At 52.0% G+C, this 24203-nt stretch overlaps 3 protein-coding genes across 3 annotated transcripts; 1 reads left to right on the top strand and 2 right to left on the bottom strand.

Moving 5' to 3' along the window:
• Positions 1 to 972: 972 nt before the first annotated feature.
• Positions 973 to 4129, bottom strand: PV10_05300 (uncharacterized protein). Its single transcript, XM_016369949.1, has 3 exons — positions 1406 to 4129; positions 1274 to 1350; positions 973 to 1220 (listed from the first exon to the last, which is right to left on the bottom strand). Exons 1-3 carry the CDS (start codon positions 3836 to 3838, stop codon positions 1094 to 1096), a joined length of 2637 nt encoding a protein of 878 aa, XP_016222242.1. The 5' UTR covers positions 3839 to 4129; the 3' UTR covers positions 973 to 1093.
• Positions 4130 to 4445: 316 nt separating this feature from the next.
• On the bottom strand, positions 4446 to 20313 carry PV10_05299 (uncharacterized protein). Its single transcript, XM_016369948.1, has 2 exons — positions 6357 to 20313; positions 4446 to 6278 (listed from the first exon to the last, which is right to left on the bottom strand). The coding sequence occupies exons 1-2, from the start codon at positions 20040 to 20042 to the stop codon at positions 4740 to 4742; spliced, it is 15225 nt and encodes a 5074-aa protein (XP_016222241.1). The 5' UTR covers positions 20043 to 20313; the 3' UTR covers positions 4446 to 4739.
• Positions 20314 to 21451: 1138 nt separating this feature from the next.
• PV10_05298 (uncharacterized protein) lies at positions 21452 to 24035 on the top strand (the record flags this gene model as incomplete). The annotated part of the gene is made up of 5 exons (XM_016369947.1): positions 21452 to 21562; positions 21616 to 22781; positions 22851 to 22993; positions 23149 to 23427; positions 23485 to 24035. The coding sequence occupies 5 exons, from the start codon at positions 21452 to 21454 to the stop codon at positions 24033 to 24035; spliced, it is 2250 nt and encodes a 749-aa protein (XP_016222240.1).
• Between the last annotated feature and the right edge of the window lie 168 nt (positions 24036 to 24203).

The following is a 24203-nucleotide window of genomic DNA, read 5'->3' as shown; positions in this document are numbered from 1 at the left end:
CTGGTAGTGTTGGAGCCGACCTGTTTGCCATAGATGGAGGAGAGATTGACAATGGTACCACGAACCGAACTGAAGAGATGAAGCTAGTAAGGGACTGCCTGGCTGGCGTCTTAGAAAGGTTGTTTCGAGCAGACTTACTTGTGCGGGTCTTGCTTGAGGAATTGTTTGAGCTGTTCGCGCTGACAGAGCCAAACACCAATCATGTTGATATCAATGCTCTTCTTGAACTCGGCCAGAGACATGTCGGTCGATGCTTTCATAGAACCGGCGATTCCTGCGTTATTGACGGCATAGTCGATCCTGCCAAATTGCTTGACCACGGCTTCATGGGCCGAGATGATCGATTGCTCATCTCCGGTGTCAACTTCAAAGGTGCCGATGTCGATGTTTGGATATTGAGATTTGATTTCGCTGGTGATGGCTTTCAAGCCAGCGACATTGATATCGGCGAGGGCAAGAGATGAAGCACCATACTTTGCAAATGAATAAGCTGTTGCCTTTCCTATGCCTTTGTGAAGTCGTCAGGGGATTGCAAATGAAGACTTGGGAAATATTTACCAGAAGCTGCCCCAGTGATGAAGGCGACCCCACCGTCGAGGAAACCAGCGCCCATGATGATAGATGGTTCAGTTCAAGCGTACGGCGTGCGTCAAATTCTGCGTCAAAGGTCTAGAATGTAGAGTCTACTATTGAAATTCGAGAAAGAGGAGAGAAAGTGGCCGTGACAACAGGGAACAACGGTCTTTGTATACCTCGGGTATTTCCCCCACAGAGACGAGTGTAATCCACGTCGCATGCGACCTCCAAAACCTGGGGTGCCGCAAACACGGGGAATATGAAAACCACGGATACGATGCCGCATGGAAAGGCCGCACCAGGCGCACCAAACAGTATATTTCGTTCGCATCAAAGGATGGTCTCTCTTGTCACTTCATACATATTGGAGAATATTGGCAGATGGGCACTCAATAGTTTATTGGTCAATCAAACACTGTCGATGATATTCGCCTCTATGTGTGTATCCAGTCTTCTATCTGCCCCGCATGACTCAAAGTGCAAACAATACATATTCCGCTTGACGTTGGTTTTTATGCTACACGACTTTGTACACCTTTTTGCACCAGTAGAAACAGGCGATGCCAAACAGGATCAACGCCGCCGTAGTGCCCCAGAACCAGTTGAGGTTGTCAATATCCTGGCCGGGGACTTTGAAATTGCCGCTACAACAACGTTAGCACACGACTTGGTCACATATGAAACAGTCAATACGCACCCAAACATGCCCGTGATGATGTTCATGGGAAGAACGATTGTACCGAGAACGGTCAGCTTTCCGAGAACATCGGCGGTCTGTGATTGAGTCGAGTTAGTCCTTGTACACGACATTGCAGGAGTTGAGACTTGCCTTTTCTTGCCTCTCGTTCATATTGATGCTAACTTGGGCCAGATAATTGCCATGTGCACGTGAAAGGAGTGTTTCATAATGTGATAGGTTGCCCGTCATGGTCAAGATGTGATCCTGAATGTCGCCGAGGTACAGGCCGATCTCGGATTTTGGAGCGACTTCCCACTGCTCGTTGCAGCGCTTTGCGAATCCCTTGATGACATCTGCCTTGTTCCCCAGCAATCGGTATAGAGACATGACCTTTTTGCGGCATTCACCGATACGGATCAGAACGTCAATGCCGCTCATGGCCTCTTCGCTCTTAATCGAGTCCTTCTCCGACACCCGCTCTTTCTTGTCCCGGTTTTCGCCAGCAAGTTCGTTGGTGGACTGAAAGGCTTTCAAAATCAAATCGTCGATGTCGTCGACTTGCTCTTCGATGGTGGTGATCAACGGCTGGTAGACATCGGTGATGTCGTCGATGATGGCGTACGAGATCCAGTCGGCACTAAGGATTAGATAGTCTGAGAGTTGTCGGATTCGGCGGCGGACATTGGCCGGGTGGGGAATCTGAGAAAAGTGGAAGGTCAAGATGCCATGCCGAAAGACACAAACATACATGTTGATGGGTTCGAGGTAATCCTCGCTCTGTGGATCTTGCTCAAAAGTACGATAGTTGATAAAGTAATAATTGCGAAATAGTTCGACTTTCTCACGCGCCTCTTGCATCATGATATCTTCCGACGTCAATGCATGGATACCAAAGGCTTTTGCAAGCACTCTCATCTCCTGTTCGGTGGGACTAACGACATCAAGCCAGAAGGTTGGGCGAGGGCCGTACTTTTTGGGTTTGGGGGAATGAACCAGAGGAGTTGTTTTTTTCTGAGGGGTGTGCGCACCTGACTCCCTTTCAGAAGTTTTGCCACTAGGGTCCGACTTTGACTTGATCAAGCCCTCGGCAAGGGTTGAGAGGGCTGCACTGGGCTCTCGTTCCAATTGGCTTTTGGGACTGGCAACAGGGCTTAAAAGCTCAAGGTCTTGCTTGACTTGGAGCTGTTCTTCGTCCTCGGAGGAGCTGCTTGACTCGATAAGCTCGGGAGGATCAGGAATGAACAACTCCCGGAAGGAGGTCCCCGGCTGTACCAGTTCTGAGATGGTCTGTGAATGAATGGTGCTCTCAAACTCTTCGTTGAAATAAGTATAGCGATACTGAAGATCTTCTTGCTGACGATGCCAGGTGGTTTTGGGAGCACGCAGTCTGCCATCAACAAAAACCGGTTCACTGATTTTCAAGGCCCGACGCTCACCTGCGGCCCTTTCTTCCTTTTCGGCGCGGCTGAATTCATCCAGGACCCAGAGCTGTGGCCACTCACGTCTTCTCCGGCGCCTAGGGTGATTAGGGTCCTCTTCATGAGTTCTGGACCGATCAAAGTAGTCGTCATTGGCTTCTGATGCTTCGTCACCTGGAAAGCAGACGTCACCTTCGACTGGCAATGTGACCGTATGATGACGCTGGAGGCCTTCGGGTCGTAGACGGGGACTTGGAGGAGCAGAGTTGGCATCACGATCGTCGTCGCCGTCGATGTCAATCAGGGTGTCGCGCACGATAGACTGGAGATTTCGTCGGCTGTCGGGTGATCTGGGCAGGAAATTGTCATCGCCGACCATGACATCGCCGTAATGGGCTCCGAAAGTGGGACTCGGGGGGACGGATGGAGGATTATTGATATCGACATGATCGGACCTGGGTAGCGATGATCCCGGTCCATTTGAACGCTTTCTCTGCTTACGGGAGCTGGAGGAGACGGTGGACGTGTGAGATTTGACACGGAAAAGACCGTAGCCCTCCCCGGGGCTTTTGTATGGGGTGTCACTTGGGAGGAGAGGAGTCCTATCACTCGTCTCGTCATGATCTGATGCGTCGGAATCAGGCAGACTTTGGCGACTGCGGAGGCGACGACGAGCGGAAGGGGTATCGATGCGAGGGAAGGTGCCACTGCGGTATGAGGCAGCAAACATGTGATTGGGGTTTAGGCGACTGTCTCGACGAGGCCGCATGGCAGGTTGTCCGCGATGGTCAAGCAAGGCCTCACTGTCAAGGCTCTCATGACTCCGGTTCGCCGGGCTGGCTCGATACAACGGCCGAGGGGTGGGGTGGACCTCATCGTCCTCGATCAACGGTTCATGTTGTCGCGATTCATCGATGCTAGGATCAACAGAACCGACTTCAGAGGGGGCAGCGGCAAAAGACTGTCGACGAGGTTTCCGTTTTTTGCCACCGCGATGCTTCTTTCTCTTCTTGCCAGGTCCCTCTTTGGGGGCTGAAGTCTCGTCGTGGCTCGGAATGGTGACGTTGGAAGCACTGGTGGGTTTTGCCAGCTGGCTCTGGTCGCGTGACTGGCTTTCTGAAGGCCCCGAGGGCTGACTCCGGTTCGGAGGTGGAAGAGGATACATTAGAGAGGTTCTAGTGGTCTGGGCCACGTCGAAGAGGGAGGTCTAGGAGAAGGTTGATAAAGCCACGGCCTGTCAGTTCAGGGAGACAGTGTTCAGCAGCCCGTCGAAACTGCGTCCTCAGAAGGGGCAAACAGAACCACAAACACGAGGAAAAGCTTGGACGAGAAAGTTGATGGTGAACGGTGACATGGACGGCGAGTTCCAAATGATGAATGAGAGGATTCAAGTTGATTTGATTCAGTGTGGGCTGTAAGAAGGCAAAAATATGAATGTAGATATGGAGATTGTGAGTGATGTGTTTGATGAATGGATGATGCAGAATCAAATGCTGCATAAATGCAATGACGTGGGGAATTTTCGGAAGCTACGACTTGACTGGACCTGCCGTGGGCCCGTGCCTGCCTGGAGCCACTCGTGCCAGTCGTGCCACTCTGCCGCGCCTGCCTTTATTGACCATTTCGCGCCAAGCGTCTAATTGGCCAATCAGAGGCCCATTGCTGCAGTCCATCGAGCGCTTTCCTTTTGTTGGGTCGCCTTCAAAAATATCAACATGAAACATGAGGTAGTCGTCGTGTATAGCACAAGAGTCTGGGTGATGGTGGGTGGTGGATGGTGGATATGTAGTTGGTGAATGGCGACAGAGGTCTCGAGTCACAATCATACACCTCTGCATATCTCAAAACTTCTTGATCATACACCACTTATCTAAGACCAAAAAGGAACTCGTGAATTCATTAAAGACACCAATACATGCATGTAGCCTCATGCATTAGACTGTGGAGGAAATCCCAGTCATGCCTTGTTTGATCCGGTTCCCATGACCCGCATCAACCAGTCCTGGCCCAACCTCGCAATGCAATCCAAAGGACAATCAATAAGGCTCCAATCCAAACCCATTATCTCAGATCATATTCTCGCTTGCCTCAATGCCACTCATAGCCCCAAGAGAGTGTGTACTCATCGCTCGCAGACTTTTGGAGTCCCCACTGGCAATCCTGCCCGGGCCTCGGGCCTTTTTACCTTTGTCTGGTCTTGCGATCAACACTTGTGCAGGGCACACCACAATCTCATCGTCGCCCTGTCCAGAGTCGTCGCCCTTCTTGACCACAAGAGGAAACAGCACCATCCGTACCACCGCCTGGTTTCGTTCCAATTCGTCATTACTCGTAGTCTCCCCACTTCGCTCGTTCATCAAGCTGGCGTTGAAGTAGACGTAGCGGGCTAGGTCGCCCTTGGTGTCGTACTCGGGCTGCAGTGGCGGTAGCATGATGTATTCCGCCCGCTGGGTGCGCATCTCGATCGACAGATTGACGGCTGTGTTCATCACGCCCCGCAATCCTGCCACAATCTGCCCTTCCAAATTCTGTGGTGGTGGAAGGAACCTCGACAATGTCGAAAAGATCTCCAGCGACACCGCCTCGGCGTCGTTGTCTCGCTGTGCCTTGAATCCCTCTCGTTTTGAGAGCAGCGTCAATGTTAGAGCCCGCCACTGGTGAACCGCACTCGCAGGCCCCACCTCGCCCAGGTTCTTTTCGAGCTCCTTGAGCTTCTGCCGTTGACTGCGATCCATGCCGAAAAGATAACGAGTAAAGACATACTCCCATATCATGGTCATGACCACCGACATGAAGACATCTCGTCGCTTGACACGGTCGAGCAAGTAATGATCCACCTCAGACCCGTCGAGGATGGCATTGTCGAATCTGTCCACGATCTTGTCGTCTCGAACTTCGCTGGTCTTCCGACATACTCGGTTGTCACTGTATTTGGAAAAGCGAAGCACCCATCCCTGCACTTGTTGGCACAGTTGTTGACATGCCCCATCAAAATAGTCCTCGTCCCGTATCGTCAATATCTGGTCAGCCCCCTGCGCCAGGATCTGTGACTGTAGCTCCCTAATCTTGTCTCTTGCCATGTCGAGCTCTTCTCGAAGCACTTGAATCTCGGCATTTTTCTGTTCGACGGCGCTGTCAATCTCCTGCCGCACAATCATCTCCATCCCCTGTGAAAGCTCCGCGTGACGGCCACGCAATAGTTCCAACTCCCGCGAGGACTCGGTCCATGCTGACTCGACTTGATCGTGCTCGGCCTGGATGGCCTCTAACTTTTCTTGATGTTCATGTCGAAGCGTCTCGTGGGTTGCCATCAAATCTGCCACTTGTTGTCTCAGGCCGGAGATCTCCACGTCCCGCTCTTGTATTTGCGCCGCCGTCGCACGTAATGCTTCTTCATTGGTATTCTCTGACCGATTATGCTCAAAATGTGCAGCCTCGAGGTGTTGTTCTGCTATCAGTTTCGCCTCGGCCAGCGCCCGATTCTCGTTGGCCAGCTGATCCAACCGAGTTTCCAGCTCTTTCAATTGTTGCGTGCTCTGGCGCCGCCGTACACTTGCAGGTCGCGTAGGCGATCGAGGGCTACCGGGATACGAGCCATAGCCATCCTGGAACGACGCTGGTCAATAATCAAGCTCCTGACGAGATGGGCCATCCCATCCATCATATTCAAGATTGAGACTTACATATACTTCTGCCATGTCCCGATCAGACAGGTGAGGGGTTCCTCCTATGTGGTCATTGACAGATGTCTTGAGTGGATCAGGCACGGCGACCGTGTCTGTGCTCTGGTGGTGCGGGAGGTCGGTAGTGCCGCGAAGGTTCCGCAGGGACGAGGTTCTTGACTTGGTTCCGCCAAGAGATTTAGCGTGGCTGAAATTTTCACGTGATATTGAATCGCCGCCATCACGTGATGAAACTGCAGCCGCTCCTAATCCCATGATGCCCACCAACGCAGGGCCACCAATGCCCATGGCATTCATAGGTTCTGCCATGTCCTCGCGAATGGTGTTCAGCGATGTGCCTGTGGGACCTGGTGCCTGATCTATCAGTTCTGGGTTGACTTCCACCTTTGCGGCTCGGTCGATCAGATTCGATGCAAGCATATTGCTACCACTCGACCTTGGAGTCGTGGCCTCGTGCTCGGGTTCACGCCCCGTGTTTCTCATGACTCGCGGACTCGGAGAGCTGATTGATTGATTTGAAGGAGATGGCATTGCCGGAGATGATGCAAACAATGCGGACGATCGATCCTTGCTAGTCGAGTCAACGGGTGATGGTCGTCTTCTGGGCGTTTCAATGGGATAAAGAGCCCCTCCTTTGCTTTCACCAGCGCTTCGGGATTCTGCAGTGTCTTCTATCGAACTAGTTGGTGATTGTGGTCGTAGTGGCCTGGGTAGGACATTGCCAGCCAGTCTGTCGTCCCCCTGTGATTGACTGACCACCCCGCCAAAACCGCTATCTCTTTGCGACGAAAAATGTTCTTCGGCGAGAATGGGGGACTCGAATTGAACCCTGCTGTCCCGAACATTGTCCGCCTGGGTAAGACGGTCAGCCACACCGACTCTATTGAACGACCACTCGCTGGACTTTTGTCGTTTCGGTGATGAAGATCGCGGACGAGAAGTTCGACTTGCCTCTCCACCAGATGTACCAAAGCCAAGTCCTGCGGCAACCCCAAGTGCTGTATCCATCAGATCGTCGTGTTCAGGAGGCGGAGTTAGAGACCGTTGACCTGGTAGATCTTCCGGTTCTTCTCCAGTCAAAGGCTTCGGCGACCGCCGGCGTTTCCGTCTTTCTCGCGTTGTTTCGCTTACATCTGACGAGTTGTCCGCAGCTGAGGCGTGGCCATGGCTGTCTAGGTGGCGCTCTTCAGATGAAGGTACACTCAAAGGCATGTCAGGACCATGAACCTCCATCATAGATGAGTCTCGCATTGCACTCAACCCCGCTAACTCTGGATCATCCAAGTTGATGTCTTCTGTCCCGTTGTATTCGAAAATTCTCCTCGACTTCTTGTTGACTTCTTCACTATCAATGTTGCCCCGCTGCACCACGACGTCATCCTCGTCCATTGTATCTGTTTCGGTGACGATGGTGGGGTTGTCCAAGCTAACGTTCATCGAAGATGCTTCGCCTAGCACTCCTTCACCCTGGCCCAGGTGTTCACCTGTTTCGTTGATCAGATCCTCAGTTTCTTGGCTTGGCAGTTCATGTGCAGTGTCCCAAGCAACCTTTACCTGCTTCTTCTTACTCTTCTTCTGCTTCTTGCTCCTCGGTGCTGGCGTCTCTTGTGATATCTTTTCTTTAGACGAAGGCGGTATAGAGCTCGGTGGTGAGTCACGGAGTTCCACAGCTTGAGGATTGATTGTGCGGTCAGCGGGCGACGCCATATCAAGGGAGATGTCCTCTGCCATTATGCCGGACGATCCTTCGCCTGAGGCTACGGCACCATGATCAGAATCCAACAGCTCGGGCCATGTCGCCTCTTTAGCATTCTCAAACGCTTTACTCTCGCCTCCATCAATGTCATTAACAGGCGGGGGCGATTCCAAGTGAACTTCGACTTTAGTGTTCTCTAGTGTCGCATCATCTTTCCATTGTTCTGGCTCCTGAAGAGAGACGAATGGTACTGCAGCATTATCGTCCGCATGCACGGCATCATAAGTCTCATTTTCACTTGCCTTGGGCGCAAACAATTCTGCACTATCGTAAGGGTGCACGATCGTAGCTGGTGGAAACATGCCGGGAAGGACTGGTTGAAAAGACTCCTTGTCGGCCCGTCCGGTGTCTTGCTGTTGTTCTAATCGTGTCACTGATGTGGAAGTGGGGTCCTCGTTTGCGGTGTTCGTCTCTTGGACCGTGCTCTCAAAAGAACTAGGTAGGGTCGTAGATGGCGCTTCCGGGCTCCGTGTAGAATCAACATCAAGTGAACCTTCAACGGACGCTCGAGGCTTTGCATTGTTGTCTTCATGATTCCCCGAGAGTGGTACAACGTGGTTTTCTGCTTCCTTCGACTCCGAAGCACTCGAGTCGGTCGCGTTGGGTTCGCCACCAGAGGACAGCATCGTTGGCTGTTGCGTTGCTGTCATGGGTGTTGGTGTATCAGAAGAATCGTGGTGTCGATCCAACTGAACTCCGTCAACAGCTTGGTTTAGATCACCTGCATCGAGCCTTGCAAGCGTCTCGGCCGACGTAGATGGGTTTTGTAATGGCTGACCAACGGCCCTTCCCACTGGGTTTAATACATCGGCCGGCTGTGAATCGACTTCGTCCTTGCCCTCGGAGAGCTTCCTAGTCATGATTTCTGAGCTTTCCTTGGGCGTTTCCTCTTTCAATTGCGACTCTGACTGTAGATCTGCTCGACCTTTTGAGCCTTTGTCGCGAATGACCGCGGAGAATGTTTCATCGATCAAGCCTAGGTCGGCAGTGGCTTCTCGAGTGGTAATGGTTTGATCTTCGACGACAACCTCCCGCGAGTCAAAGATCTGGTTTTGAGTAGCACTGTCATCTGAAGCGGGCTCGTTATCGACATTTTGGTTTTCATGATCAAAGTCTGCAGGCGTCAAGTTATAGTCATCTTGACCAGTGATCATAGTCCTCTCCTGCGTTTCAAAATCCGAGGCTGTTTGACGACGCTTTTTCTTGTCTTTTTTCGTTCTTTTCTTTACGCTCCACTCATCCTCGGCCTCATCAGCGACCGGGCTAGTATTGGTGGTGACGGGCTCACTAGTGTCATGTTGAATGCTTCTTTCCGTCTCTGCGGCAGGACTCGTTTCTGATTTCTGATCCTTTGTAGGGCCTGGTGCGTTCACCTCTGGCAATCCAGCTAGACGGTCGACAGCCTTGTTCTTCTTTTTCTTGTCCTTCTTCGACTTTTTGGAAACGCCCCAGTCGTCATCGATCTTGGGCGCGATAGGAGGATCTGCGAGTCCACTTGCCAATTCTGATTGATTGAGGCTAGCGCTTGCGGCTTCTTCAAATACAGTGCCAGCTGTGTTAGCACCGCCTGGAGGAGAGATTTCGGGCTGATTCTGCGATACTTCTGCTGCGTGCTCGCTTTCAATGAGCGCTGACGGCACATCAGCAACCGTAGAGGCCAGAGGATCTGAGTCTGTACAGGTTGGCTGCTCTTGAGCAACTTCGGATTCGCCTTTGGTGACATCTTCCTGGTCAATGATATCAAGGGTTCCCAATAAGCCAGATTTACGTAGTTTCCTTTTCTCCTTTTTGGAGCGTTTCATGGTGGGCCAGAGTTGTTCTTCGGCGTCTGCTATCGAAGCATCCGTTTGGAGAGGCCCCGTTACGGCCAAGTTGTCTGTGGGAGGGATGGCGGTATTGAAGGCTTGGTCCGGGACTGGTTCAGATAGGAAATCGGACGGAAATGTGGAAGCCTTCCGACTTTTTTTCTTGTCCCTTTTTGATCGTCTGGTCAACATTTCCCCAGATGCACCGTCAGTCGGAAGACTCTCTGATGCAATCTCCACAGGCTCAGAAATGGTAGTACTTTCATATGAAGCAATCGGTGAACCCACAAGGTCTGGAAAGTCCGAGCCCTCTTCGGAGACAGCGCCTTTGAAACCCCATTCCAGATTAGGATTGAGCAAAACTTGGTCAAGAGCGTCTTGAACTGCATCCACGTGAACGGCGGCGCGGTGGATTTCTCCGATCTCATCATGACCATCATCATCGTTTACATTTCCAATCCGTACTGTGTCCTCCTGTTCGTCACGGTCATCTTCTATCGGATCGACGACAAGCTTTCGATCTTCCAAACTGCCAACATTCTGCGTGCTGTTACTTTCTTCAACGGGCTGCAGACAGTCGAGATTTTCCTTCCCCTGGTCGTCACCAATCTGAATAATGTTAGCTTCGGTTGGGGCACTTTCGACAGTGTCTGGCAATTGAGTCTCGGGTAGCTGGACTACTTCACGGTCCTTGCCATCAGGGTCAATGTCGTAGAAAATATCAAGCGGCTGACGCTTCTTCTTCTTCTCTTTCTTCGATTTTTTCTTGGAACGATCCGCCCATGTTTCATCCGCTCCAGTCTCGTCCTGGTCTGGCAAAGCGCTAGCAGTTGGTGTACCAGTAAAAGCAAGATTTTGGAGATCGTCAGCAGGTGTTGATATGCTGATGTCAAGGCTGGCAGTCGTAGGCTCGGTCACGGAAGCCGTTTGTGCTTGAAAGTCTGGTAAGATAGCGCTAGGCTCCTTTGCAATCAAGGCTTCCTCCTTTTTCTTGTTCTTTTTAGACTTCTTTGTTTTCACCGGCCACATTACCTCATCAATTCCCTCCATGACGACGGCAGCAGGCTCCATAGTAGGCTCAGGCGCAGTGTCTATAGCCATCGCTTTGACGACATCGTCTGCTCCAATCTGTTGTTGCTGAGTATACTCGGTCTTGGTGGATGGCGCGTTCTGTGAATCGTAGTGGATAATACTGCTTTGAATCGCCGACAGAGGAGGGTGTGTTCTATCCTCCTTCGAAATGAGGTCAGGGGTTGCCGATATGGATTGCTGATGTCTAACATCATCTGTCAGAGTTTCTGTGGAATCGAGGGCAGCAGAACCAGTGTTTTCCGCAAAAAAGGGAGAATTCAGATTGCCGATATCTCGTGGAAGCAGCTTTTCTGTTTCTAGGAAATCAGAACCTGCTGTTTCTTCGACTTGAGGAGTCGCAGCTTCGTGCCTCACTTCTGCTTCAACAACGTCTTCTTCGCGAGGACGCAGGAGCGGAGGTGTCCCATCTGTGGGGGAAATGTTGGTCTCGGGTTGATCATGAGAAGAAGTGATAGCCGTAATGCCTGTTTCCTCACCCAAAAAGTCGTCATTGGGCAAAATCTGGGCCCCTGGAGCGAAATCACTATCGCCGTCTTTGTTTCCATCCCAAGAAATGTTTTTCCGTTGCGATTCGGCGGTTGGACTGAGTTGCTCCAGTGTTGGCGTAGGAGGATCATTCTCTTCGAGTGTCTGTCCTTGTCCTAGGTTGAAATTACTGCCTATTAGAGATACAGGATCTTCAAGGATACTAGCTCTTCCTGCAGTATTCTTGTCCTCTCCCGGGATCTGTGCATCTGTAACTGTGATGGCTTCGTCGAGGCCTACCCCAGGGAGAATCTTTTTCACTTGAGTAGGCTCGAGAAACGGACTTGAATCAGCAAGAGGCCCTGGCCCCTCCACCTGGAGATCAATGCTGCCTGCCTCTGGCGCCTTTTCCTTGTTGCCGTTGCCACTATCGTCAAGATTTTCAGTTTCTCCTGCTTGTGCTTCTGCCAATATGTTGACTAGTTGTACGGAGATTTGGGCGGCTTCGGAGGGTGCCTCTTGGGCAAACGGGCCTTTTGCTTGCAATTTACTCTTCTTCTTGTCCTTCTTGTCCCTTTTGGATTTCTTGGATTTGGGCTGCACGAGATCATCGTCGTTTTGCGGGGGGGTTTGAGGTGACAGCGCTTTTGGTGCTCCAGGAAGTGGCTCAATTATATCATCTGCATTTGTCGCGCCAGAGACGGGAGCCGAAGTGTCTGAATTTGAATACTTCTGGTTCTTCTTACTTTTCTTCGTTTTCTTGGTCTTAACAGGGAAGAGTTCGTCGAGATCATTCTGTTCAGCTTCTTCATCCAGTATCATCTGCTCAAAAACCCGGCTCGATGATGTCGACTCTGCTACAGCGGTAGTAGCGGAGCCTCGTCTGGCGTCGAAGGAAGATTGGTCGGGAGCAGGCGGTACTACAGGATTGTCCTTTCCAGTCGTTATCTCGTCTCCGGCTGCATCGTCAAGACTATTTGGTTCGAGCGGTGCGCTCTCGAAACTTGTACCTTCAGCCGTGTCACCAACGGGGACCTCTGCATGTGAGGCATTTATACCGTCACAGGAAGCACCAGCAACTGGACCGACAGCTGCAAACAGAGAACCGTCTTTCTCTTCCATTCTCAGATTGCTGGGCGGCTCTGACACGGCTTCCCCCAGTGGGTCCTCGCCAAGTTCTTTTTGACGGTGCAGAGGCATATCTGTCGACATATGGGCGGAATTTAGTGGATCAGTGAGAGGCTCTGGTGTTTTGATAGGATTCACTGATGACGGGATTCCAGGGTCCTCTGAGTAACCTACAGGTAAGCCTCTCTTTGAAATATCAATGGCTGCCTGTGGGGAGGCACCGTCAATCAATTCTTGTGGAGAGCCCTTGGGGTCGATATCATCGTCGACGCTGCCGCCTTTTCTTCTGTTCTTTTTCTTCTGTTTCTTCTGTTTCTTTGCAGACACGGAAGGCCAAACATTTTCGGGTTCGACGTTCGTTTGTGCTGCTTCCATATCACCCAGAGAGCCAATCAATGAGACTTGGGTGGACAAATCCACCTCGGACTTAGCAGACGTCAACTCATGCCCAGATGGCTCTGCTAGAGCTTCGGTGGGAGTTGCAGAACTCGAAAACCCAAGTTCTGAATCTGGCCGACTGTGTAGGTGCAGGCTTACAGCAGTGGCACGCTTCATGATGTCCTTCTCCTCATCGACAATGGCATCAGGGATTTCATGGATCTTCTCTGATGGGGTATTCGTGGCTGGGCTTTGCGTTTGTAGACTAGTGCTCAGGATTTCTGCAGGCTGGATTGTTGAGAGTTCATGGAAATCCGGGCGATTATCGTATGCTCTGCTCTGAAGAGCTAGCTCTTGATCCTCGAATTGACGAACTTCAGACTCCTCAGCGTGACCTGTTTGGAGAGGGTCGGCCATCTCAGGTTGGCGTATGTCTGCAGTTGCGGGTTCAGAAAGGTGGTCTATTACATGTTCTTGAAGTCTCGGCACCGACGGCGTTATCGGCGACATGTCTCGTGGGGAGTGTGAGCCGCCAGAAATGTCGATCTCCTTTCCAGTGTCATGGATACTGACGTGCCCGATAACAAGCTCGCTGTCCGGAGGATCGTCGGTCATTGGTGTAACATACTCACTTTCCTCTTCAATGGTGCTCAAGGGCATTCGCGTGGACTCAGCCTGCTCACAGCTAGCCTGTTCCGTGAAAGAGGTCAAAGCATCTGTGAGTGACATGTCAACATTTAGGCCGCGAGCTCTCACTGCCGCACCAAAGGCCTTCTCAAGTGCGCTGGCACCTGCAGCTTCAGCTGCTAGGATCTCAGAGGACTCTTGTAGCTGAGGTTGGCTGTCATTGCTACCCGGCTGGGTATCGCCTTCTGCAGCCGGAACGTCACCAGTCAACAAAATAGGCTTTTCTGTCTCAAATAAATCCGCGGTTGAATCTACAGCTAGCGGATCCATTGGTGGACTTGCACGAGATCTGTCTGAAGTGTCGGGTTCAGGAGTCTGGATGGCAGTCTCAGTCTGAGCCAGGACAGAAACTCGGTTCTTCTTTTTCTTTTCCTTCTTTCTCTGCTTCTTAGAAGTCTTCGAGTTCGCGATAGAGATGTTGTCAATGTCATCCACAATATCAACCTCAGCCGATGAGCGCCCCAGAGATGGGGGCGACAAGGGATTTTGCGCCAAGTCAGTGGTTGAAGAATCGGCATCTGGAAGAGCACCGCCCAGGTCCGCGTGGTGAAGGTTCGAAGCTGACTTTCCACGAGACATGGAGAAGAGAGAAAGGTCCGGCAGAGGTCCAGCAGGATCAAATTCATCTTTGTCGATTCTTTTTGACGCGGAAGATTCGCCCGATTTCTGATCTAGGCCAAACGCAAGTGCTGAGGCGGCAGCCGCACCAACTGTGATAGTCGAGACTGCATCTTGCCACGAAGCTGATGTTGACCGTGATACAGAAGCGCTGCGCCTATCTCTACTTCCACTTCTAGCGCTAACTGGAGGAGACTGGCTTCTGCTGCGAGCGCTCACATAGTCTTGATCTGCCTCAGTGCTGATGATACTTGGCAATGGGCTGGCCGAACGGATGTCTCCATCAATGTCTGAATTATCGTATAACAAAGTCGGATCTTGCAATAGCTCGCTAGGGGAATGGAACTCGTACTTTGGTTTGGGCTTTCTGTCGTTGTCACGAGCTCGCTGCGTTTCCCCCGGGACAGGAGTTGCGGACCTTGAATCGAGATAGTCGGGCGACTGCGGACGAGGGTGCTCTCCATCCCAGCGCGAATAGCTATGCCTTCTTGCTCGCTCCCTGAATAAATCTGCACTTATGTGGGTGGGTGTGAGAGAGTAGCCATGTTCCTGGGCTTGAGCCTCGGCCCTCAAATCCTCAACCGAGGGTTGTGACGAGCTTGCAATGCTCGCGGGAAGTGGAGGATAGTCACCCACGATCGGTGATGAGGATTTTGCAAAGTTCGATCTCTCCACGAGGTATAGGGGGCGGATGTCCTTTCCAGTGAACTCAGTTGACCTTGGCCGACCTTGTCTCGTCCGAGGCGTCGTTAGGGGCGAGTTCGGGGAGGCAATCGGTGAGCTAGGGGCAAACCGAGCATTAGTCGGCGATGAGACTGGCAAGCGAAAATGAACTGGAATTGCAGTTGCATTGCTTGGAGTAGTAGGACTTGACACATTTCCGCCCGTACGAATTGCTGAAAGACGTCGCAAAGGAGTTTTGGTACTAGATTCCAAATGCATGAAATCGTCGGGTTCTTTGTTGCTGCTGAGCAAGATAGCATCGTCCATATCATCCATGTCAATGCCAGATTCTTGGTTTCGAGTCTCAGGAGAGTTATACCTCGAAGCATCAGCGCTCCCCGTAATTAGAGGCCCCGAGACACCATCAGTACCCACTGGCATTTCCCTGTCCGTTGGTTGTGGCATATCGGGGCGAATCCCTAAAAAAGACTTGTCCGAAGTGGTATCATTGTGTTGATTTGCTGGGTCGAAAGATTGTCTCAGCGCATCAGACGCGACGGCCGCCGAGGCGACGATAGTTGCGTCTTGCGGTCGGTGGACTTCTGTATGTTTATCACCAGTCACGAGATATTCCAGAACGCTCGAAGTTTCTGGAGGAGGTGATGCCTGTGTGGACCTTGCTCCGGAGGACTTTGTTGTCACTGGGAATGATTGTTTATGGGGCGAAGATGGCGACCCGGATCGGACACGTTCGTGGTCAAGTGACGCGTCTCCTTTGTCTCCCAGCCCTTCGAGGTAGTGTCTTCCATTCATACCCACGATGTTATGGCTTCCTTCCGTTACAGGCGAGGTGCTTGTGTAGCCAGAAGGTTCATGTTGCTCATTCAAGATGCCCAGGTCAGTTGCAGTTTCAGCAAAAGGACTCCGGTATATCGCTTGCGGTGTGTGTTCAGGCGGCCCACGTTCATGTTCAGACGAATCGGGTTTTGGAGACGACAAGTCTCTCACCCTGGGGGTAATCTCAACCATTCTCGGCGATATGTCAGCAAAGCCATTACTTGTTCCAGGAGCTTGCTCATTCTCCAAGTTTTCAGCCTCATCTTCCTCGAGAGTCCATGCACGGCTGATCCCTGGCCTGTCTGTAATCGTTGGAATTTCCTTCTCCAGCAACTCCGCTTCAGAGTCATCAAGGGTCCATGTACGGCTGGTTTCGGGCCTTGGACCATTGTCAGTGTCAGGTCGAGAATTGTTGGAACCTTGCTCTATGTTTTGCCCCTCCTGTTCGTGTGGGGAAATCTGCTGTGCCTGCACTCGTCCATCGCTGGGGGATTCGGTTTCGTAGACACGGTTGTCATGATCAGCTGATGTTGTCTTGGTGTTATCGATACCTTCTTGTTCAATCTGGTCACGGTTGTCTGGTGGCTGCTCGCTAGGATCTGGCTCGCCTCGTTCGCTGTGCGTCCGGCTTGCTGGCGGCGTGGCTTCGATGAGGCCCAGTAATGGGACTGGCCAGGGGTGTGACATAGGATCATCGTCCGGATGCAAGCCGAATTGATGGTAGAGGAAAGGATCAAACGCAAGTCGTGACTTGGTTCGCGAGGAACCTGGAGTAATCTCCAGGATCGTTGCTTGAAGATCGTCACGGTGCTCGGCTTGGTCGTTGTGCTCCTGCAAATGCTCTGCTAGTTCTTTTGGGAGAAAGAAGGTCCTGTAGTCTTCGTACACCGGGGAGGGCGTCGACTTGACCCGTTGCGCGGCCATGCGCGCGATACGCTGCTGCTGTGTCTCTGGAGTGGGGGGGTCTGCTTTCTCATGGACTTTATCGACGGTTGATCTCCGACGCGGTGGAGTTACGGTGCCGCTAGAGGCAGTATTCCCATTGGCGGTGACCTTTGTGACGACATCATCAATATCTGTCAAAGAGGATTGAGGTGCGGTAACTCGTGGTAGGCGTTTGCGATCTCTGGCTCTGCGCTGTTCCTCATACAGCGCTTGAAGTTGGCGTTCAATTTGGGATTCTCGCCCGTTGGGAGAATAAGAGCGATCACGTTTTACGTTGGATGGACTTTTAGCTTCAGAATCTGTCGCACCTGGACCAGAAATGAGCGCCCCCGTCATGACAGCTGCTGCACCTAGGGCAAGAGCAGCATCAGCAGACTTGCGTCGATCTTTGGATTTTCTTCCACTAGCACCCCACAAGTCTGTCCCGCGTACGTCGGTGTCCTGACGGTCTTGGTTTGAAACAATGAAACTCGACGCTTCTGATTTGGCCTGTGAAGACAAGTTCGCCGGGCTCGAGTCTCGCCTTGATCTTGTGCGAGTGTCTGGCATGTCGGAACGATAATCTTGCCTTTTACGAGCTTGTGAAGATTTGCCTTCGCGATGACTTCGTGGAGACGAAAACTCGGCCTCTGGAGATGCTGCAATGGACTTGTCGATGAAAGTCTTGACATTCGACATGGGTTGGGGCTGTTGCAAGGGGACAGATGTAGAGACTACATGTCGAGGCCGTGAAAGAGCGTACTCGGCGTCATGTTGGGCTACATGAGAAGCATCGAGAGGATTTGGGATGCTTGCCTCTGAAATTGGCCGTGGTTCCAGTTGTCTCAGGGGTGAAAGGCTATTATCGTATTCGAAAGGGACATTGTCTTGCCTGCTATTCCTGTTGCCTCGCAGGTCCACCCGTGGGATTGCCTCTCGCGAGAACTCGGGTTTGTTCTTTTCATAAGTGGCATTTTTATCACTGCTCGCGCCACGTCTGAAACGGGAAGTATTATCGGACGAGTCATCAATGTCATACCATTCATCGTCAGGCTTGCTGGCGCTGACGTGCCGTCGTAAAGGCTGTCGTTCTGGACCATAGTCAGTGTAATCACGGGGCTTACCTTTCCGTCTCCTGCGATCACTTTCGCTGGCGAGATCGTTTCCTAATTTTACCAAACCAGCGACGCCAGCGGCAGTCGCCAGGTTCTTGTTTCGGCCCGAAAGCTGTCGATCTGAACGCTTTCTGCGAACAAGGCCAGATCCGTAGCCCAAGTCTAGATCGGTGGAAGAGCTCGAACTGTTGGCGAAGTTGAAGAATCCTTTTGGACCCTTGCCCTTTCTCTTGTTGGCCGAGGGGCTGGTGAAAAACCCAAGAACTCCACCAGATTCGGCGTTTGTGGCTGGAAGATCGACATAGGAGTACGAAGGTGATACGGAGTCGTGAGGCATTTTAGAGGATGGCGAATGACTTCCATCTCTGTGGCGTGAGGAGGTACGGCGCCTAGACGCCGATACGACTGGGACCGCAGAGGCCACGCCTAGTGCCGCAGCACGACGAGAAATACCACGCGACGACTCTGAAGAGCTCGAACCACGGCGGCCAGTACTACGACGTTCATATTTCCGATTGGTCTTGTCAGGCCCGAATTGCTTCCGGTGGTCGTGGACATGCTTACGGCGGTCGGAGGAAGGTGAACGACGCCTAGAGTGATATTGGTGAGTCGGGTGGTCCTGGAAACTCACGCGACTTTGAGTCAAAGGGCGGCCTGTTTGGACAGAATAGGTGTCATCGAAATCATGATTGGCTTTCAGAGCAGCGCGGCCAAGTTTGGCGGCACCGTAACCGGCAAGACCGCCGACAACGACGTTCTTTGATTTGGAACGTTTCCGGCGGTCCTCGTCCGAAGAAGCACGGTAAGCTTTATCGACACGGTCAGTACTGCCATAGCGACTGCCAGAAGACCTCCTTCGAGGCGGATAATGATGCTTGCGAGGAGCATCTGCCGCAGAACTTCTAGGATCAAAGCAATATTTGCAGACGCCAATGGCTTCGGTGTACTGCTCGAATTCGGCAACAGCCTGAGGGTCGCGGAACCATTCGACGAGCTTTCCCAAAGGACCGCGATGTTTATATTGTGGTCTATGTTGCATTTGTGTGTAGCCTGTATTGTATGGACCATTTGATGGTCCGGATTGATGGGCCTGTGAATGATGTTGAGCTTGATGGAATGCAAGTGCCCCTGCCGTCGCTGCTGTTCCCGCTACGAGTGCTCCGGACAGAGGTATTCCAGCAGTGGCGGGAGAAGAACCACTCGGTTGCAACGGATGCGATTGAGAGCCAGAAACCAAGAACTCCGATGCAGGCGGACGTTGGGGAGAGGTAAAATTACCAGGAGAATAATAAGACGAGGCCTCTCCAAGGGGAGCAGAGAGCGGCACAGTTGAAGAAGGGTGTGACGGCTTCGAGCCATGCTTGACAGGGCCCGGACTGGTCCTTGGATTGATGACGGTCTGGTCCTGGCCGTTGGGTCTGGAGGATGGCTTGAGTGGCTTTGAAGGGTTCGAAGGGCCGGCCGACGTGTTCTGATACGAAGAGTCGGCAAAATAACTCGCGGCAGCTCCCAGCTGACCGAGGCTGCTGGGTTCTGGAGGCGGACGAGGGTCGAGTGAGGGTTCCATCAGGTGAGCTTGCTCGGAACTGGTAACAATGCTAGGTTGCGTTGGGCGGACTCCAGGTTGGAAAGCGACAGATTGACCCTGATCGCCGTAGTATTGTGATGCGAGGCCCGGGGGACGATAGGGCTCGGCATATGTGGATGGTATCTCCCCTGGAAACTGGTTCTGTGGGAGAGCTGGGTTCTCGTCGTTGAGCGTATGATCGTTGGTCGCCCGGTTTTTGCGCGAGCCACGATCACTCTTGTTCCTCGACGAGGATTTGTGTTTGTCATTCACGGAGCGGTTGATTGACATGTATTGTGAATCTTGACGATCTTGAATGGAATCTGGAGCGTCGTTCTGAGGGTACGTTCGCGTTTGCGCACCGCTATAGTCAACGCTTGCAGGGTCTGTAGTAAATGCATTGGCATAAGAAGGGCGAGAGGATTCGGCAGTGTTCCGGCGGGAAAGGGTTGTGGTGCTGATATCATCGTCATCCAGGGTATCTTTCTCGTCATCATATGTGGACTTGGGAGATTCGAGAGGGAGGGCTGAGGAAGAAGTGGGATCGGTGCGTCTCTTGTGCCGTTTTCCATCAGCTGTGCGGTGCCGCTCAGCCTTGGAGGAGGAGGTGTATGAGTCGGCTTTGTGCCGACTAGAGGATGATGTTGGCATCGAGAGCGGGTTTGCGGCAAGACTTGATCAGGTGGAGGTCAAGGCGTCGCGCACGGGATGGGTAGAGCCGATGTCAGTTCAGGGCCAATCATGACGATCGAAGGTTGGAGAGGGTCACAGTATCGTCAATGCGCTGGAATTCGGATGAACAGTACCGATGACGATGGGATGTGAGATACATAAAATGGACGGGTTTCGTGCGCAGGTCGAAAACCAAGTGTGGTGGGTGTTTGGATGATCTGATCGATTGCTTTGCTGGCAAATGATGTTGGACATGGCGCGTCTTCAGATTCAAAGTTGAGTGGCTGGGAAGGCGAGGCTGATCTCAGGCTGCACCTTCCTCCTGCCACCCATTGGATACGGCAGGATCGATCAACCCACACAACTCACCCACTGCACCTTCCCTGTAATCATCCCCAGTGCCACCCACTCACGTGGTGCCGTATCCCGTCCTAAGCATCCTCTCACCCTTTCGTCCTGTCACACTCTCCCACACTCGCACTCTCGCATCTCTCGCATCCCTCTAGACCCTTGACGAGTTGAATCCATTTCCATTCATCTCATCATCCTTGGCACCATGTGGCAGGCAACCGTCTAGCATCGTCTTCATCTTTCAGTGCCATAAGCTGACTCTAGACACTTGGTAATTCATTATTGTAGACACGCAAATCTCTGCGGCAATCCTACTTGCCAATCGCCATTTGATTTTGGACTGAAATTCATTTTGGTCTCCTCGTATGTGTTCCGTACAAACTGACCAGATTAGCGAGGAGATGGCCGCGAGGTAAGTTGGTAACCGAGGCGGTGCCATAAGCTCTGGGGCGGCGGCTCGGGGCGGTACCTCCTACTCCGTATACTTAGAAAATACCACTCGTTGGGTTCCAGGTGCCTCAGGTAGGCTAGGTACCTAACGTCATAGCTGGTCCAAGGTTACCTACCTCTAGGTACCTAGGTACTCATGTAGGTACCTAGGTTCCGTTGCCCGTGCTTCTCGCTACCCCGACAAAATATTCGTAGACCCCCATACCAGGGCCCGAGGGCCCCTCACCCTCTATTCCAGATCCCCTTGGTCACATTACGGGCACTTCGGGCACTAACTTAAGCCGAGCTATTCCAAAAATCCGCCCCTCGGCCCCCATTGCCCTCTACTGTTCTCTCATCACTCGGCGCTCTTCCATGTCTGAGGGAGGTATAGCATTTCGTGCAGACAGGCAAGACGCCACGACGCTCGAGGGGCCATCACTCTATCTACTCACCTAAGCAGCTTCAAATCATTACCGCCAGTGACCTGAACCGCTGTTGGTCTCAATCTTGACCTGCTTGATCGACAGATGAATTACTGGTTCAGCCCTTGCTCCTCAACCACCAAATTGCTTGTCAATCCCACTCTTGATTCTCCCGGTCCAGCAATGCCATGGTGTCTCGATCCCATCATGGGTGCGCCAGATGCAAGCGGCGCCGACAAAGGTGTGACGAGTCCAAACCCAGATGTGGCCGATGTGCCCAAGCAGAGACCACCTGTGAATATTTGCTACCCTTGAAATGGAACGGGCGCATCCCTCGATGCCATCAGCCCTCGACAGGCCGCCAACCCCAGCAGCAACAGCAACTACCGTCTACAAACGCCGTCTCTATTGACCCCGCCACATCAAAGCCCTTGGGAATTCGGACAGATCTACCCATACAAGTCCTCTCTCCTCAAATTCTCGAGCTGGATATCTTGAGCTCGTGGACTGCAGCAGAGAAATCTCTATGGAGCCACTACATCACTACCGCTTCCATGGTGGCGAGCCATGTCCAGCTTCGCGACCAGATGTGTCTCCAGATCCTACCCATGGTCATGCATCTTCCATCGTTGCTATATGGTACCTTGGCACTCTCTGCACTGCACCGGTCAGCCATGCTCGATACAGTTTCAACCCAATTCCGTCCTGACGACACCATCTCCAATCTCATGTCAAAGAGCTTGAGACACCTCCGTCAAGAGATAACGAGTCACACCTTCCATCAGAGGCTCATTCTCCTCCACACAATCAGGACATTGTGTGTCTGTGAGATTTATTCAGGTAAGGCAGACTCTACATGGCGCATTCATGTACAAGGTGCCCGGGCCATATTACATTCCACCAATCCCTCACCGCACGTCGGCAGAAGCAGTGAACCACATTGGCTTACCCTCCGTTGGTACAACTCGATGGAGGCTTTGACCGCTTTGACCCATCGAGGTCCCGCACTGGACACAGAGGCTCAAATTCAACGATTCACGAAAAACAACCTATTGGACGACCCTGACGACCATACCTTAGATATTTATACTGGTTACTCTGCGGATCTCAATAATGTATTCAAGAACATAGGACTTTTATCTGCCCAGCGACAGGCACTATTGAAGTTCGGCAGCAACAATTTTGATACTGAGGCACACAAAGACCTTGACAGCCAAATTGACCATCTCGAGAGTACTGTGCAGGCAATGATCTGCCGGGATGGCAAGGACGGCTTGAGATTGCCCGCCAACCTCACCTTGCACAAAGACGAGCTCGATCAGTTTATTGCATGCAATCTCGCTTACCAACATTCAGCCTTGTTACATATTTATCGCAGGTTGCAGAACAAGTCGACGGATTCTGTTGACGTTCAGTCCTCTGTTCACAAAATTTTGGAAGTTGTCACCCGAGTTCTTCCTATGCAACCATTGTCTCCATGGGCTCTCCTTACAACCCCTCTTTTCTCAGCTGGGTACGTCTATAAAGCGCTATTGTCGCAGTTTCCATCACTCTTCTCTAGACCAAGATTGATTGATTTCAGATGCGATGCTCTTGGTCAAGACAGGGTGTTGATCCGCCGCCTGCTTTGCGACCTCTATGCCACTCTTCGCATTCGCAACATCCTGCGAGCCATTGATATACTTGATAGGCACTGGGAAATGCCACCGTTGCCCACCTGCAAGGGTTAGTACGCTGGACCATCTATACAGTTTGCCCACTTGTTTGCTGAACATTAACCAGATGCTGACTCAAATGTAATGGATTTCATTCCGTACTGAAAATGATATTGGTAAGGGTCATGGAGATGTCCACATGTGGCAAAGCTTAAAATTTCAAAGTCTCCCAACCGAGATGGGCTTCCCTGCAGCTCGACGCAAGTATCCCATTGTTTCTCCTCAAATCCCAGAACCAGCTCACCCATTTGAGCAACATGAGCACATCTGTTCGCGCATCTACACGCACAAGCATTCGATGGCCGCCCGCCGAGGCGTCCGAACCTACAGATACACTCGTACTGAGTGTCGGTGATTACTACGTCGACCTACGAGTCGCTCTTATCGACAACAGCATTGACTGGGCCCTCGCAGGACAGCATCATGTTATTTCCAACGATCCAGGCAAGCTTGCAGCCTTATGTTGATTCTGAATTTGCCTCCAGACTGACCAGACGTTAGTCACGGTTAGATTTAGCCATCCATTCGACTCTCATTATGTTTTTGGTCAAGTCGAAGGTCCACCCGATGATGGACTATTCACTGAGCTTCCCAACGGCGATGAGCTGGAGACGGGGGTTATGCCTGCACCTCACCTGGGTGGCAAAGTTCTTCCCTATGAGGAAGTTTGGCACCAGTTGAATCCGATGCGGAATTCTTCAGACGGTGACAATGGCAGCCCCTCCTGGATTTTGGAGAGCGTGGATGGGACCAGATCAACTGATGGAGGGGTGACAGTCAAGTCTTATTACGCCAAAACTGGTCGGTACTATCTTGCTCTACGCCGCAAAGAAGACGCGAGCCGATCGATTCTTAGTTTCTCCGCCGTCCGACAGGATTGGGACGAAGCTCAGTGCATATGGGTCACAAAATATGAGATAGGAGATATCACTGGTATGTTTGTAATCCGAGATGGTGTTGAAAACGAGGAGAAGTGGTTCGAGGGTGACCAAGTTGCCATCGGCTCGGAGGAGGAAGCTTGTATCGTCAGGGCCGTGGCATTACAATCATAGCCAATATTAGCAAAGACAATTCGTTTGATTCTGGTATCATCGAGTCCCGTGCTTCCACAGTGCTATCAGTGAACAGTCAGTGGCGGTGATCTCCATCTCCTCGACTTTCCAGGTTGGGGATAGTGGCGGGATGTAATCATCAATCATATCGATGGGGGTACTCGTAGA

Source organism: Exophiala mesophila, assembly GCF_000836275.1.
Source record: "Exophiala mesophila strain CBS 40295 unplaced genomic scaffold supercont1.4, whole genome shotgun sequence".
Lineage (NCBI taxonomy): Eukaryota > Fungi > Ascomycota > Eurotiomycetes > Chaetothyriales > Herpotrichiellaceae > Exophiala > Exophiala mesophila.
The sequence above is the reverse complement of the archived record's forward strand: the minus strand, read 5'-3'. Positions and strand labels throughout refer to the sequence as shown.

What these genes read in the sequence shown, in the direction of transcription:
- PV10_05300 (XM_016369949.1), bottom strand. Translation starts at nt 3,838, where the DNA reads ATGTATCCTCTTCCACCTCCGAACCGGAGTCAGCCCTCGGGGCCTTCA. An exon ending in TGAACGAGAGGCAAGAAAAG is followed by an intron (nt 1,351 to 1,405) that starts GCAAGTCTCAAC and finishes ACTCAATCACAG; the next exon opens with ACCGCCGATGTTCTCGGAAA. An exon ending in ATCATCACGGGCATGTTTGG is followed by an intron (nt 1,221 to 1,273) that starts GTGCGTATTGAC and finishes ACGTTGTTGTAG; the next exon opens with CGGCAATTTCAAAGTCCCCG.
- PV10_05299 (XM_016369948.1), bottom strand. Translation starts at nt 20,042, where the DNA reads ATGCCAACATCATCCTCTAGTCGGCACAAAGCCGACTCATACACCTCC. An exon ending in GGGACATGGCAGAAGTATAT is followed by an intron (nt 6,279 to 6,356) that starts GTAAGTCTCAAT and finishes GCGTCGTTCCAG; the next exon opens with GATGGCTATGGCTCGTATCC.